Source organism: Rhincodon typus, chromosome 8 (genome assembly GCF_021869965.1).
Source record: "Rhincodon typus isolate 14 chromosome 8, sRhiTyp1.1, whole genome shotgun sequence".
Lineage (NCBI taxonomy): Eukaryota > Metazoa > Chordata > Chondrichthyes > Orectolobiformes > Rhincodontidae > Rhincodon > Rhincodon typus.
In genome coordinates, this window is record NC_063339.1 from 64,774,221 (window position 1) to 64,792,236 (window position 18,016).

Sequence of the window (18,016 nt, forward strand, 5' to 3'; positions counted from 1 at the left end):
TGATGCTGCAAGCTTGTAATGTTGGCTAATAATGATTTATGACAGCAACTGGATTTCAACATACAAAACCAATTTCAAAGTTCCTTTTATACAACACAAACACTCAATCCGAGGAAGCAAGTTTGAGGAGAGTACATATGACATTAATCTGAATAGCGCAGAGAAATTATTGCTCGTGCCCTGGCCTCTTAATCAACACCAAAACGAAGAGATGAGCTGGTGATTATCCCATTGCAATTTGAGCTCAATTGAGATGCTACATCTCCTGCTTTACAAAACGTCAAAAACTAAATAATTGTCTGTGAGATGTTTTGAGACATCCAGTAGTTGTGAACTGCAAAATTTAAATGCAAGTCTTCCTTTCTAAAACTGTTATGGCTGCTTCATGATCTGTATTTAGTGACTCATCAGCTGGGAATGCAATTAATCTCAAAGCCTTGCTACAAATCAGCATGTCTGATCTATTCTAAATGTGACACTAATGGATCCGACTGATTTATTAAATAATGAATGCCAACTTGCACCAAAAGCTAAAAGAATAAGAGATATAGTCTGCCAAGTGCAAGATATTGAGCACATTAAACAAATCCAAGATGAGTGAAAAAAATTGTAACTTTCCACAAATGCAATCAGGGTATAATTTTCAACAGTTTTATGGGAAGTCAGTTTTCTCTTCCTTCAAAATTTTAGTCTCTAGAATGATTAAGAGAATTTACATCATTAGCATCAAGGGGCAATTTTAACTTTGTAAGGCACTGGCAGTCAGGATGTCCAATAATGTTTTGGGAAGCTAGAAAGCTACAGCGCTGCATTTGTCAGTGGCTTTTTCAGCCAGGCATTGCTTTAGAATTTGACTTCTGGGTAGCATAACAAATTGGAACAAGCAGCTGTGATAATAACCACATGTCTCCATGTCAGTGGTAATATTTAAAGGGTGTCTGTCAAGATGAATATTGCAGGATTGTCCAGATAAATGAACTTCGAAAGAAACTGCACTAGTGGAGTCCCAACCTTTAAGGTCGTGCCTTAATTAGCTGGTACTTCTCTAGAAACTGTTAAGGGCCAGAGGGAGAATCCCTTCCCTGCTGATGGGAGGAAGAAGCCAGGCTTAGAGAACAAGAATGCAATAAGACAATGAGTTTTAAAGTAATAGGAATAGCTCCATAGAGGTGCTCTGCCATTCATTAGGATCATGGCTGATTTGATGTTTCTCACGTCCACTTTCCTGGCCCTTCCAGTGGCTGCAAGTTACAGAGGAAGTTAGCAGCAGCAGTGCAGTGACCCATGAGCTCAGGAGCATTGAGTAAAATACCTCACTCATGTACATACTTTATTTATTCATTCAGCTTGTGGGCTAGGCCAGCATTTATTGCCCATCCTTAACTGTCTAGTTGTGGGTTAAGAGTCAACTGCATCGCTGTGGGTTTGGAATCACATACAGGACAGACCTTGTGAGATGACACTGAAGGACATAACTGAACTAGATGGGCTTTTCTTGACAATCAACTCTCAACTCCAGTTTTTTCAATTGAATTCAAATTTCACCATCTACCATGGCAAGAATCAAACCCGGATTAATAGTCTAGCAATAATACTATTAGGCTATTGCCTCCCCTTATGATATTTGACTCAAACCTCTCACTCTGCCTTCCCAAGCCAATTTCAGCATATCACTCCCATACCAACTGACCATACATGTGTCCACATCCCTTTCCAAGTGTAGCCTTTTACTATCACTCTTGATAATTCAGCTGTTGCATGTACAAGGATATCCTTTGATCTGTCAAGGTACCTAAATCACATCTTCAGCATTTCGATTGCCTGCTTAATGATAGCTCTCATGGTCAGATGGATTTGATTGTCTTGTTTCTGGTCATCATCTTATGCCCTCAACTCCAAGGTGCCAGCCATTAACTCTGCTTTGAACACTGAACTAGCAGCAGGAGTAGGCCACTCACCCCCTTGAGCCTGTGCCACACATGAATAAAATCATGCTGATGTGCTGACTCCACATTCCCCCCAATAATTTTTCACATCACTTGCTTCTCAAAAACCTACCTACCATTGAGATCCAAAAGCTCAGGGGTGGTGGACTGGTTGAGAAAGAAAGTGTCACGGCAGCTCCGCAAACATACATTATGTTTTCAAACTGTACAATGATGGAGTGGAAGGTTTTGTGATTGATGAAGCATTCAGGGTGATTTGGGGTTTCTTTGATTGTCCCATCATGTGCAGTTCATGACTCCCTAGACCAGTGGGAGGCCAGTCAGAGATATAAAGCCTGCTCATTCTGACTGGTGCCATCAATTGCAAAGTGCACATAATACCTGGCTCTGAAAAACATGGCATGGGTCGCCAATGGGATGTAGTTATAGGCATCAGTTTGCAAGTTTTTGCAAATATCTACTGCAGAAAACTGGAAGGCATGAGAGGTTAGGATATTAAGGCTAGTGGTGACATTGACAGTCTTAGCAGGATGTCTTCTTTCAGGAAGCTGGAAGCATCAGCCTCCCAATCCATAGAATCATAGAATCTCTACAGTGTGGAAACACGCCATTTGGCCCATTGAGTCCACAACAAAGAAGCAGGTGTGAGGATTGAATGCCTCTCCCATGAAGATTTTGTAAGCAGGCAAATATACTATATTTTAACCAATCACACACTCAGAGAAAAACACAGGCATCTTGTTTGGTTGAAATCGCGCCACTCGCCCATTCTCAAGTTCTCTTTGAACTCTAAGCTGATCAAGCATTGATTTATGTGCAATCCAGATTCATATAAAGTTTTCTGCTTGCATTGTATAGCCTCTGCATTACAATTAGGTCAAGCCACTAATCCAGCAGATGACTGACATCCTATTTACATTTCATAACAAGGAACCCAAGCCATCTCTGTTCTATAAACTACTACTATAATTAAAAGGCTTAATTTTCAAGAGGTCAGTTATTGAGTAGAGAATAATCATGTCCGATGTGCTTAACCTCAACTGCCAAGAACATCAATCAAGAGATCTGCACTACAACTCCATTTAGTATATCTGGTAGAAATTACAGCAAAAGACACCTTTGGTGCATCACAAACATTACTTTAGAGAATTGAGAAAAATTAGAATGCTTCTTTTGAGTTCATTTGATCATCAAACTTCATTTATTATGCAGCTAATTTTTGGTTATCTTATTAACTAAAATGCATTACTGATATTAGAATGTTGAGTGAACAGAACAGCATGCTATGCAAGTCTCTGATAAAAGTCCAAATCCCAAAATACTTATGCTGATAATTCCTCTCGCACCCACTGTTTGTTTGTTGAATTTAATTTTTGACTTGTGTATTCTGGGGACTGAATGGGATATGCCTAACGGCTATGTGCATGAATATTGCAAGAAATTTACAGCTTAAATTATGCACTGACGTGAAGAGGAACAGCAGCAAACATGGCCTAAAAAGTACTCTGTGAGCCAGAAGGCACAGTTGTGTCACAAAAAGCAGACCCCTTGATGTCATTCTAGCCTACATTAACATTCTTGGCTACATCTTCCACCTTCCCACTGATAGTCACCTACGACTACTACTCTGGATGCATTAAGTACAAGACTCATTCAGGCCACTTTTTTAAAAAAATCATTTGCAGGAAGTGGGGTCACTGGCTTATTGCCATCCTGAATTGCCCAGTGGGCAAGTTAAGAGTCAATCACATTGCTGCGGGTCTGGAGTCACATGTAGGCCATACCAGGTAAGGACGACAGATTCCTTCCCTAAAGTGTTTGTGAGTTAGATGGGTTTTTCAGACAGACAATCAGTAATGGTTTCATGAACATCAAGAGACTATTAATTCCAGATTTTTATTGAATTCAAATTTCAGCATCTGCCATGGTGAGATGTGAATACAGGACATTACTTAGGCTTCTGGATTAAAAGTTAGTGATAATATCACTAAGCCATTGTGTCTCTGTTTGATGTCCTAGACTTGTAAAATTTCCAGGAATAATGCAAAGACAGAAAATTTGATCTATCCATAAATTCAGAGTACTTCTGAATTAATGCTTTCTTATAGTTCCCTTGGATAATATTTATTCCTCAATCAACACTACCACAGTCACCTTGCGGTTGTGGGAACTTGCTGTGTCTTAACTAATTGCGATGTTTTCAACATTACAAAGATGTTTACACTTCAGGAAGGAGTACATTGAGTGTAAAACACTTTGAGACATTCTCTGGTCATTAAATCCCCTCCATAAATGCAAATCTTTCTTTTCAGTGTTTGGGTATGAGGTACAAGCTCTGAAGTCCAGCCTTATGCTCCTCTGGCTCCAAACTGAACAGCTAGAATGCAAGAGGTGACTGAATGCGAAGTTCCAAATGCAGCATGATGAATCTCCAGAATAATGCTCTCCAAGCATGCTTCTTCATCTGCATGTCCTTTTTAATCTGGATCCCTTGACTCTTCATCCACAGGAAACATATCTGATTTTTCAGTTAACAATTTTTCTTGTTGCATTCTTGTGCCTTGTGAAGTGCCTCTCAGCAACCCCTGCCCCAAACCCCAATCCTTAATGGGTGGGTAAATTTAATTTAGCCATCAAAGACTACAGCAAGTGGTCTGAAGGTATAGAAGGACCAGATCTAATAGTGTCTGGCTCCACTTCTTCCATCACATGAAGAGAAGGAAAAAAGAAAGAGAAGTTTGAATGGGTTGCAAAGTAACATCACTTTCTGCAGCACTCATGTGTGAGCTTCATGAAATTGCAGGCAGTTGACACGGGCAAATAGGATGAAATCAAAGATAAGCAAGATATCCTTCTAAACCCAGATTGGCACCTGACCTATTTCCACTTTTTTGCCATTTCTCTCTATCAAAAGCTATCTCCTTGAAGAATAATGACATTAACAGCAAACAACCCATGATGGGTGCTGTGCAGTTCTTGTTACTGAAATAACTATATATTCAGCTACAGTAATTTAGAATTACAATTACCAAAGCTGTAAAACATGGATTCTTTATAATCGCCTTTTAGCAGATTCTCTCTGCTGATTCTTGTGTGCATGGTAACCTCAATGAACAGAACAAATATTACCTAATTAACCTGTTCAGAAATGTAATAACACATCTCCGGAGCGGGCAGGACTTGAACCCTGGCCTCTTGGCTCAGAACAGGGACAGAACCGCCACACCACAAGTTCCATTGTAAGGATCAAAATGCAGTTATTTTCTAATCAACTTGTTCACAAATGTTATTATGTGCCTCTGGAATAGGTGGGACTTGAACCCACGTCTCCTGGTCGAGAGGTTGGGACACTAAAATGTGCCATAAGAACCCTTGTATAGAATAAAATACTATTTCCATATTTTTAAAATAAATCCGTTCAGATATATTATGACACACTGAAGATGTGACATGAACTCATGTCTTGTGGCTCAGAGGCAGGGACATAACCACTGGTGCCATAAGAGTTCTAATAAAGGAACAAAATAGTCAATACAATTTTCAATATGCTAAGGTGTGATAGTAAGTGCATGCACTAAACAATTAGATTGCAAGTGAGCTTTTTTAATACGGTGATGCTAGGCAAGACAGTGAGTGAGTTTAATTACCTCAAATTGATTGAGACTTTGGCTACTTCTCCTTAAGATTGGTGTGCATGTTCCAAGTGTCGGTTTGTCAAATGTCTGAGACAACTCAATTCATTAATAAATGAAATCTATTCTTGTTTGATACAAAAACGACAGTAATTTTATTTAGTATTCTTGAAAGGTTCAGCTGAATCTTCGAAACCTTGTCATGTTCTTGGTTGAATTTCTTTCTGCAACTGATGGGGCATTCTAACTGCATACTTCCCTGAAATGCCTGTACTGTCTTATTTCAAACAATATTCCATTCCTTTGCCAGACATCCTCCAGGAACACAACTGCAGCAGTGAACTGCTCTCATGTAGACATGACAGATATCATGTTGCAAATAAACCGCTGTTGTATTCTCAAAAAATTTTGTAGGTTAATTCCTCTTTAAGTGATGTAATTGAAGATGACATTTTATTCAACTACTGATTAATGATACTGCTTTACTCGTACTTCCAGAAGGCATTTGATAAAGTTCCATGTAAGATACTGTTAACTAAGGTAAATGCCCATGGAATTGAGGGAAAATTACTGACGTAGCTGGGAAATTGGTTGAGTGGCAGGTGACAGAAAGTACAGATAATGAGTAGGTACTCAACTTGGAAGGATATAACCAGCAGTGCCCCACAAGGATGTGTGCTAAGTCCTCAATTATTCATATTATTTATTAATGAGTTGGATAATGACACAGAGAGTCATATATCCAAATTTGCTAATGACACAGAGTTGGGTGGCATTGTAGACAATGTAGATGATAGTATAAAATTACAAGCTGTGAATGGGCAGAACTGTACAGATGGGAGTTCAATTTAAGCAAGTGCAACAATATCCAATTTGGACCAAAAAAGGCTAGATCAGGGTACCTGCTAGAAAGTATGAAGTTAAATACAGTATATGTCCAAAGAGATTCAATTGTTCACAAACAGGTGCAAACAATGATCAAGATGGAATGCTGGTCTTTATATCTAGAGGACCGGAGTACAAGGAGTTATGCTGCAGTTATACAAAATCCTGTTTCAGCCCTACTTGATGTACTGTGAACAGATCTGAGCACGACACCTTATGAAGGATAATATTATCCTTGAAGGGAGCACAATGTGGGTTTACAAGAATGAGACCTGGACTTCAGGGGTTACGTTAGAGGAGAGATCATACAAACTAGGCCCATTTTCCCTAGAATTTCAAAGGTTGAGTGGTGCTCTGACCAAAGTCTTCAAGATATTAACAGGAAAAGACAGAGAAAACAAAGATAAAATATTTTCACTGGTTGGGGATTCTAAAACTGGGGCCAGACTGTTCAGGAAAGATGTTAGGAGCACTTTGACACACAAAGGTTTTAGATGTTTGGAACTCTCTTCCAAAATGGCAATGGGTGCTGGATAAGTTGTTATTTTTAAAGCTGAGATAGATAAACCTTTGTTAAACAAATGTATTAAGGGACAGGTACCAAAAGTAGGTAAATAGGGTTAGGCCACAGATCAGCCATTGAATAGTGGAACATGCTTGAGGGGCTGAATGGCCTACTCCTGTTCCTATGTTCCTACTTAGGTTTTATGGCCTTATAGTATTGGTGCTGTGACATGTTTGGTGATCGCAGTAACACAGTGGCAATCTCACTAGACTGGTAATCCAGAAGCCCAGGCTAATGTCCTGGAGCCATAGCAGCTGGTGGAATTTAAATTCAATTGCAAAAATTCTGGATTGTAAACTAGTCTTGGTAGCTTCGACTATGAAACTACCTGGTTTGCTAATGTTATTTGGCAAAGGAATTTTCCTTCCTTACCTGGTCTGGCCTATATGTGAACCTACACTCACAGTAATGTGGTTGACTCTCAAGCATCCTCTTAAATGATCTAGCAAGCCATTCAATTCAAAGGTGATCAGGAATGGGCAACAAATTCTGACCTTATCAATGAAGCCTAAACCCAGTGAAAGAATATATAGAAAACTGTTTAGCGGACTGCCAGTTTATGTCCACTCTGCTTCTTACTTTGTCCATGCAGTGAACAACTTATGAAGAACCCGAACACTTTTATTACTTAGCTACAGAACGTTCCACTCATTTAGCGTTAGTGCTTCACAATTATGCTCTACCTTTACTAAATGTGGAACTGTCATGCAACACAGACACTGACCTGATGTCTTGGCCTGGACGGGCTTGTGTCAGAATCCTTACTTCCAGCTCTTCTGTGCCCTGCGTAAAACAAACTGCAACATGAGCTAAAAAAGAAATCTGGGACATTCCACTCGAGGAGCCACAAGTATCACCATATTGTGTTATTCAAAAAGCATTATTGATGAGCACTCAATGACATTCTGGAATGCGGCATGTGGAACTCTCAGTGAGCTGTAATTTTGAGTCATACATTATGGCTTTTGATTTCACTGTAATAAATCAGATACATTGCATTGTAGAAGTTGACAGTGACATCCAGAGAATAAATGAGATAATACAGTGAAATTGATCTCTATGTTAGATATTAACATGCGGCATTCTTTTTGCTGTTATATATTGTTACGTTAAAATGAAACAAATGGACACAAAAAATTGAAACTTATATTCTGTGGAATTTACTGAATGGAACAAACTATAACACGTAGAAAAAAAAAATGTATTTGTGGCCATGTATGCATGTTTCCCAATAAGAAAAAGGAATCATAAGCTTGACTGGCTACTAAAATGTAAGCACTGTTCATGGTGCCTAAAAAGAAGTTTAACAGCTATCTATGAACTTACCATGATTAGAAGTACATCATGCTGCATACATAAAGAATATCAATATGAAATGAACATGGCAATATTTACAATCTATCCTAATCCTCAACTGAAAAGCTTTTGTAACTCAAAGAATCCTTGAATCATCTCCCGATATTTTTCTACAACTCCCACAGTCTGAACAGAACAAAATCTTCAAATTTTACTTACATCGTCTGATTCCCTAATGAGCTCTGTATCTTCAACCTGCACAACTGCATCTGCACCACAAGGTATCGGAGCCCCTGTTGTTACCCGCATCACCTGACCAGGCATCACTGTCTGGGTGGGCTGCAAAAATATGCAGGAATAAAAGAAAATCATCTTTGAGATTATTAGTCAAACTTCAAAAGCTTAGAGTGAGCAAATATAAAACGGACAAAAAAGGCCAGATTTTACACTCAGCAGTGAAGTTCTTTCCACTAAGAAAGCAGGCCACAAAACAAATCTCTGTGTCACGGTACTCCCTCTTCCTGGGGCCAATTTGGTTGGGGCACCAAGAGGATCAGTAGGATAAGCAACCAATCACACTGAAGTATTCTCATCGACAGCAAACCATAAGTAAAACCACTTTTACTTTACTTCTAATTTTATCTGTTAGAGACAGTGAAGTAAATGATTGGGACATACCCATGGGATTAACATAGAATCTGAAACATTATAAACAAAACTGAAAAAAATTAAAATGCACAGAGGATATTTTTCATCACCATGGAGAAGTGTGATGTTCAACAAATATACATGGGGCAGTTTTATGAAGGCAACGGGAGTTACAGTTGACAGCTGGAGACGAGCCATGTTGCCTTCTGTAAGAATGTCCACTATTATTAGATGCTAATCAGAGAATTGGTCTTCTGTGGGATCAAGACCTGCTGACAGGAAGTCCCACCTGAGGAGAGCATTTCAGAGTCTGGCTATGCTTTTGCTCAGTGGCTGTTGCTCAAGTAACACACACTGGACATTGACAATCATGTAATGACATAGGTCAGAGGTAAGGGATGATGGGAGGGCTTTCGGGGGTAGAGGTTATGAGGGTGGGAAGTGTTGGACTCTGGGTTTAGCAACAAGGTCAGATGCCCTTCTGAGCATCAATACTCACCTGTTCGCCTGCCTGTGATTCACCAATAATGAATCTATCACCAGGTCCATCAGCAGCTGTAAAGAGTTAAAATATAGGACAGATACAACTAAAACTGTTCAGATTGGAACTTCAAAAGCTGGAAAACCAAGGAATGTATTAACCTATTTACCTCGCACAGCATATCCATCCTTCACTGATGCTGGAAAAGGCGGCAAGTTGTCTTTTGCAAACACATCCTGCGCTAAGACTCGACCCATGCCATCTAAAACACAAAGAAATCAAACACCAATGTGATGATACAATGAATTTCAGAGGTGTATTTTGTCATTTTTTAAAAACAAATAGAGGTTGAGACAGAGATTCCGATCAGTCTGTTCCCAGCCAATGAAATAAACATACAGCTAGGCAGGTTTAGGCTCAGCCATGGTGCCTTTTGATGCTTGAGTCTTGGTTTTGTACTGCTATCCTGCCCAAAATCAAGCAGGGAAAGAAAAATGATGTTGAAGCTTCCAACCTGAACATAAATTTTCCTCCCTTCATCAGGAGTGCAGCTGGTCATCCTTTATCCAAGTACTTCATGTTAGTGAATCCTGTCTGAAGCTGTTCTCTGCTCCACAACTACCTCCCCGAACCCCAATGCACATGTCACCTGAAGAAAAAGGTATTAGTCGGACAGGGCTGGTGGTAGAAAGGCTCAAAAACTCTCAGAAGATGGAGAGGCAATGTAGGTGTCTCCTTTCCCTCCACTTGGTTGTCTGTTGAAAGCCATAGTCTCCAATACGTTGTCAGCAATCCTATGATTAATACTTCATGGCATTAGATCGAGAAATCTGGACCTGAATTAAGGCAGCAGATACAAATCTTGCCCAAGCCTGAGGAACATCTTTGGTGTCTTTAGTATTACAAAGAATGACCAGATATTGGTCATCAGCTTAGAATTAAGGTTGTGGACAAATGGGAGGAGAAATGTCATATTTGTTGATAAGGTGGCTAGTGTGGAAACAAGTTAAAAAAAACATTAAATTGTCTGCACAGTCATTGTGAAGGAGATCATGCATCTAACTAAACAATGCATGTTAGACTATTCTTATCAAGTGTCATTGCGCTTATACTTATAGTTGGAAGCAACAAATCCCTGTGGTTGAAATGGGCTTTGTGTTCTAAAAATTAAAAAAAAAATCAATTTCTTTGTAGACTTTATTTTAATTTTCAAAAAAAAATTGAGACACCAATCTGACCTGTCTGAACTTAAAAAACAGACATAGCAGTAGAAAATCTACAAACAGGTCTCCATGCCTTAGAATAAATGACATCAATCTAAAGTCTTCTGTCAATGTGATTATGTGCTGAAAGTGAATATAAGTGATTATTGATCTGTTTTCATCAGACTTGGATTCACTGTCAATGGGCCCAAATTTAAACAACACAAAAAAGTATTCAGTTGACTTACTAATCATATCAATGATACTAACAACATTACATTATTTAAGGAGAATGAGTTAAGTGCTGTACGTTATGTGTTGACAAATTGTCTCTCTTTTTAAAAGAGGACATTAACCAGCCTACAGCAAAACTAAGCACTTTCATGTTCAAAAATCTTAATATCTACAGAAACCAGTACTACCAATGAGGTAACTAAATACTCAGCTGACCAGAGTTGAGTCAATTGTCTTGAAGCCCTTGGAATGCTCTCTGATCTTCTTATGCTGCTTTTAGTTCGTGTGAAACACTATTTTATTTCTATTCCAGAAAGCAAAAAGCTGTCCAGAAAAACTAATGTCTCACCTATTATTAATGTATGTATAGAAAAATAAAGTAATAAAATTTAATAGCCTGCACAGCATGATCTTGACAGGTTGGGTGAGTAGGCAAATCAACGGCAGATGTAGTATAATTTGGATAACTGTGAGGTTATTTGCTTCGGAAGCAAAAACAAGAAGGTAGATCACTACCTGAATAGCTGTAAATTGGGAGAGGGGAGTGTGCAGCGGGACCTGCGCGTCCCTGTGCACCAGTCACTGAAGGTAAGCATGCAGGTGCAGCAGGCGGTAAAGAAGGAAAATGGTATGTTGGCCTTCATTGTGAGAGGTTTCGAGTACAGGGACAGGGATGTGTTGTTGCAGTTGTACAGGGCCTTGGTGAGACTGCACCTGGAATATTGTGTGCAGTTTCGATCTCCTTTTCTGAGGAAGGATGCTCTTGCTCTCGAGGGAGTGCAGTGAAGGTTTACCAGGCTGATTCTGCGGATGGAAAGCCTGATGTATGAGGAGAGATTGACTAGGCCGGGATTGTTTTCACTAGAGTTCAGACGAATGAGGGGGGATCTCATACAGAGTTAAAAAATTCTAACAGGACTGGATAGTGTAGATGCAGGGAGGATATTCCCGATGGTGGGTGAGTCCAGGACCAGGGGTCACAGTATGAAGATTCAGGGTAGACGATTTAGGATGGAGATGAGGAGACATTTCTTCACCCAAAGAGTGGTGAGCCTGTGGAATTCATTACCACAGGAAGTAGTTGATGCCAAAATATTGATTGTATTCAAGAGGTGACTAGACATAGCACTTGGGGCGAATGGGATCAAAGGTTATGGGGAGAAAGCAGGATTGGGCTATTGAGTTGGACGATCAGCTATGATCATGAAGAATGGTGGAGCAGGCTCAAAGGGCCAAATGGCCTCCTCCTGCTCCCATCTTCTATGTTTCTATGTTATTCTTAGCAGAGTCCAGATTATTTAATACATGATTTCCAATAGCAGAAGCGCATCTAATGGTGGACATAATTTTCTGAGACTTTCAAGCATGTGCTGGGTGAGTAGAATTGATATGCTTCCCACTGAGATGGGAAAGAGAGATTTTTCTTAGTTTCACATTGAATTCGAGCAGTGCTGTCAAATCCTTCAATGAAGTTAGACCAGTGTTCCTGAGAAAGGAAGGATATTGTAAAACTAGATTATGATAGAGTAAAGAATTAGTGATAGTGTGATCAGAATTGTTGGGATAAAACCTTGAAGAGATTCCTTAAAGTTAGACATATCTAGGCTAAGGTATATGATAGCTCAAGGAAGAAGGTGTCTGCAGTTCCAGTCTGTAAGTTAAAGTCACAAGAGACTTAATTCAATCGAGGTTTTAGAGTTGGGGTTCTGGTGTAAGTACTACACAAGGGGTATATTTTGGGTGCTTTATAAAAGCTGTTCTATTTATTTTCCTTTCTTTTATAATGGAGTGTTTTGGGATTAATGGAACAACATAACACAAATGAGGCCTTGTAGCAAATCATGCCTGTGCCAATACTTTAAAACAGTTAGCCATTCAGTTCTGCTTCAATTCTCTTTCCGAATTGCTCAGTAAAATTTTCCTTTTCAAAAACATGTCCAATTCCCTTTTAAAGGTTACAATTCAATTTGCTTCTGTCTTTCTTCGGGCAGGAGAGCATACAGAACATAATTTGTTCCATAAAATAATTTTGGCCATCTCTGCTCTGATTCTCACCAATTATCTCAAATATGTGTTCTCTAATTACTGCCATTATCAATGAAAACAGTTTTTATTTATTTACTCTACCACTCAACACCTCTAGTAAATCACTCCATAATTTTATTTGCTGTAGGAGAAGAACCTTAACTTCTCTAGTTCCCTGTCAAATCTGAAGTTCATTATCCCTGGTACCTTTCCAATAAATCTCCTCTGCACACTCTTCAAGATCTGACATCCTTTCTGCAGCTTCCTGAAGGTGTAGCAGGGCTCCCTATGCTCAAACACAGCTCATACATTTAGCAGTATTTGGTGCTAATAGAGATACATCAGCTGAGTAGATATTTTCTAGTCAATCTGCCAAAATTGGCTTAAGAAGTCTGAAGTGCAAAGAGACTTGGGAGTTCTAGTCCAGGATTCTCTCAAGGTAAACTTGCAGGTTGAGTCAGTAGTCAGGAAGGCAAATGCAATGTTGGTATTTATTTTGAGAGGACTTGAATATAAAACAGGGATATACGACTGAGGCTTTATAAGGCCCTGGTCAGGCCACATTTGGAGTATTGCGTGCAGTTTTGGGCCCCATGTCTCAGGAAGGATGTACTGGCCCTGGAGTGGGTTCAGAGAAGGTTCACGAGAATGGCCCCAGGAATGGAAAGCTTAACATATAAGGAACATTTGAGGACTCTGGGACTATACTCATTGGAGTTTAGAAGGATGAGGGGGGATCTAATTGAAACTTTCAGAATACTGAATGGCCTGGATAAAGTGGATGTTGGGAAAATGCTTCCGTTGGTCGGAGAGTCTAGGACCCGAGGGCACAGCCTTAGAGTAAAGGGAAGAACTTTTAGAACGTAGATAAGGAGAAACTACTTCAGCCAGAGAGTTGTGAATCTATGGAATTCACTGCCACAGAAGGTTGTGGAGGCCAGGTCATTGAGTACAGTTAAGACTGAGATAGATAGGTTCTTGATTATCAAGGGTTACGGGGAGAAAGCGGGAGAATGGGGTTGAGGAACTTATCAGCCATGATTGAATGGCGGAGCAGCCTAATTTCTGCTCCTATGTCTTATGGTCTTTTCTCATAAGGCTGTATCAATGTTGATTTCTTTTCCAGAATTGGCAGGAAGAACATTAGTTTTTTTTTAAATGTAATTGTTTTCCATTTAACCAAGATACCATAGTCCTTGATAAAAGCAAGTTTCAATGCAATGAACAGCAAATAGATTACATAATTCCTTTCAATGACTTGCCTCATTCAACATATCTGTGAATAAATCAACTCTGGCTGATAAGCTGGGAAATCTAAACAGTAAAGATCAGAATTCCAGAGTGATTGGCAGCAACAATGTTTTCTTAGGAGTAGACTTGTCATTCTTTAATAAAGACCACTTCATCAATTTCTGACATTAAATTGTATGGCTCCCATAAACTGCAGTCACAAAGTTTTTTCTACTTCTGTTCCATGCCAGTGTCAGCAACATTTTCATCATCTGCAAGAAATAAAGCGATATTCAAGACTGTGAATCAAATATCCAGTACTAGAATTTATCAATAAACACTGAATCAATGAGCTCTGTTATTGAGATACCAAGAAGGTCATAGGAACGGTTCTAGAAATATTCTAAGATAGTGGGAGTGATGACTGGCATCAGCATTCTTGGAACAGGGAGGAGAAAAATCAGCTGAAGTTACCTTTACTAATTAATTTCCAGCGACCATTGCCAGAAAGGTAAAACTGGGTAAAGGAAAGACCCATCTCAGTTTGCCTACTGACACACGCTGTTTTTAAGCACAAACTGAAAGAATGGCCAATGGCAGAGTTCTCATCTGAGATGAAAGCAGATGCAAAGTATTTATTTAATACCTTAGCCACGGTCCGTGTCTCCAGAAGAATATTCCCTTTTTTCTGCTCCTAATCATTCCCACCATTCATTTGACTACACTTTTATTACTTATGTTCTTAGAAAAGTCATGTGTTCCTTTTCATGTTAGCGACCAATCTATTCTCACTCTTTAACTTCACCACTCTGTCCTCGGATTCCAGTATTAGTCACATTGGTGTTGTAATTATATCAGATTGTGGCAATATGAAAGCAAATTCTTTCTTCTTTCATCTCTCTAGGTTATAACTTCTCCTGTCCATTTTGCTTGATTGGCATATTTTCAGTTTTAATTGTAATTTGAGCTGATAACTGTGCAGACATGCTGGATGAAATGCACAAGACAATTGAGAATAGAACATGTAACATAACATTATTTACTAAGACTGTTGTGACATTATGTACATGACAAATAATGGCCAAGGATAAATTATAGATAGATTTTTGGTCCAAAATTTGTTCTGCGCACATATGGATATGTTCAGGATAACTGCAAAGAGGTATCTTAATTTAAGGCCATTGACAGCTCGATATAAGTTGATCACCGAATACGAGTTCCCTTTGTCTTCACTCCTATGTCCAACGAAGAAGGCTGACAGTGGATGACAATATTCTGAATGGACAGTTGACGAAACAATCGGCAATGAACATGTACTCATCATATCATTGTCTTTAAAATGTGTATATTCATGGTAAAAATGAGTAAGCATTCTTTTTGAAACAAATGCAAAACAATAAAGTAAATCACATGTTTTAAATAAACAAATGCAGGAATATCACCCGGTGAAGCAAATACTCCTGGCAAACTGCATTTTTTCATTGTCTAAATCGATATTATTGAGTTTCGGTTAAACTGGGTGGTTCAACAGCTGTTCCCAGGCTGTTCTTGGCATGTGGTTATCAGAACTAATTACATATAAACAAGAATGAGGAGAAACCTATTTGAAGCTTAAAGAAAATTCATGGAGGGAACAGCAACTCAATTATTTGTTGGAAACATATAAACATTGCTGTTTATCTTCTTAGTTCCATTCGGCTTAATTAAATTATAAGATAAAAACTGCAAGAACTGTGGATACTGTAAATCCGACACTAAAACAGAAATTGCTGGAAAAGCTCAGCGGGTCTGGCAGCATCAATGGAGAGAAACCAGAGTTAATGTTGCGGGTTCAGTGACCCTTCCTCAGAACTTAATTAAATTATAGTTTGACAGAACACACAAAATATTGAAAAGGTTATTTTTGATTCAACGCTTCAGTCATATATGATTTTAAGTGACAATAGTATTTAATAGTACCTCTGTGTAGTAACTTTGGAATGGTGGGACTGTTGTCATCTGTTGAAAGCTCCTTGTCCGTGAATTCATAAAGACACGGATCATCCAGGAATGCAGGCTTCTTCGCTTGTTTAATCTCCAGTGCCATGGTCATGTAAGATTCTCCATTATTGCTCGGCATCCACTCTCCCACTTCCCTCTCCAATTTATCATCTTCTGGTCCTGATACAGCTAGCTCTTTGCCTGCCAACCTGCTGATGCTTGTCATGACTTTGTTGCGATAGTAACCAGGGTCTTCACTCTCGAGATCAGCAGCTGATATTTTGCCACCTCTTTCAGCTCTACTAGGAGCTGGAGAAAGACCAGAGTTGTATGCATCTGCCAAAAGTTGGGAAAGAACGGATTCTGATAGCCGTGGACTATTGTAGACAGTCAGCAACCGAGGCCTTGGAGAACATAAAGAGCTAGAAGCAACAGATTCAGAATCTAAATCTTCATTTCCGGATATTCTTCCTAAACTTTGACATCGGATGCATTCATCTAGTAAGGAAGCCAATTGATCTTTTGATATGTATGGCACACCACCAGCCTGCAACCAAAAGATTAAGCAAGTCAGCAATAAGTTTTATCAACTAAGTTGAAGATTCTACATGGCATGCCCAAACCTTTGTACAATCAAAAACACACAGATGAAACAGAGAAAGTAATTCCTTCACAATAAAATGGCTTCCACATGCGAGCCTCACTATAAAAAGGAAAAATGACAGATGATACTTCTTTTGTAAATGGGGTCACTAACTATTTTTAAGGCAAAGGTAGATAGATTCCTTCTTGGAAATAATATTTTCCACAGACATTCCTTAATTAGCTGTTTGATTACTTTTTCTCATCTTGATGAGGTCACATCAGATCAGCAACCTCAGAAACTCCAACCAGGGAACACCAGGGGTCATTATTGCAGATATGATAATTAATTGAAACGTAAGAATTCACACTCTTGCTTTCTCTTAGGGTTTATAAAGCCCATTGAGTGTGTTTAGTTACAAATGACAGATAGCAGGTTAATATTGTGGTTAATAATTCTCCTGCAATAAACAAATTCTTGGAAAATATTGTGTCAATAATTTTTGCCTTCCTGACCTTGGACTCTTGTTTGCATTTTATATTGCACATTTCCACAGAAAAGGTGTTGTTTTTATTTATAATATCTGTTCCTTCTATGCAGTGTCATGCTCCACGAAGAAATATAACACAAGTCCTGCTTTGGCTATTTCCAAGCACATTCCTTCTTGTCAGAGATTCCAAGCTTGTCTGAGATCTGTTAAAAATGTCATATTTGATGCCTGACCATTTAGATATTCATGCCCTTCATTACCCATACTTTACTCCTCACACTGTGGTATTTACATTTTGCACATTACGTATGAGTGGCTGTTCAATCAAAGTTGGTCACACTCGACATGCAAAAGCTTTAGGAACGTCCATTTAAACCTACTCGAACTGTAATGGGAAGGCAGTGGCTTTTAGAAACAGTAACATTGATTGGAATTTTCACTGGCACATATGGAACCAAACTGGAACCAAACTGGAACCAGTTTGTTTGTGCTTAGAATTTCACATGGAGTAAATAAGGAAAAACATATTGCACTGCAGACAGGTTAGTAATCACAGGGAACAGACTTCCAAAGTAACTGGCAAAAGAGCAATTGAGGAGAATATTTTATGTAAATCAAATTATAATATTTTGGAATGCACACCTGACATGATGGTGAAAATAAATTCATTAATAGTTTTCAAATGACGTTGAGTATATACTGAAAAAGGGCAAAAAAAATGCCCCATGGGAGAGAAAATAGGGTCATAGGACTAACAGGATAGTTTTTCCAAAGAGTGAACATTGGCATAAGGGGCTGACTGGCCTTTTTCTCTACTAT

The 18,016-nt window shown here is 39.0% G+C and overlaps 1 protein-coding gene across 1 annotated transcript in view; it reads right to left on the reverse strand.

Moving 5' to 3' along the window:
* Positions 1-9,711, reverse strand: part of gphnb (gephyrin b) — a 68,331-nt gene extending 58,620 nt beyond the window's left edge. The window contains exons 1-4 of the mRNA XM_048599641.1: positions 9,623-9,711; positions 9,472-9,527; positions 8,544-8,663; positions 7,753-7,811 (exon numbers count right to left, since the gene is read on the reverse strand). Coding sequence (XP_048455598.1) covers positions 7,753-7,811; positions 8,544-8,663; positions 9,472-9,527; positions 9,623-9,710 — 323 coding nt within the window. The 5' untranslated portion in view covers position 9,711. The remainder of the gene's footprint in view (positions 1-7,752; positions 7,812-8,543; positions 8,664-9,471; positions 9,528-9,622) is intronic.
* Positions 9,712-18,016: the final 8,305 nt, after the last annotated feature.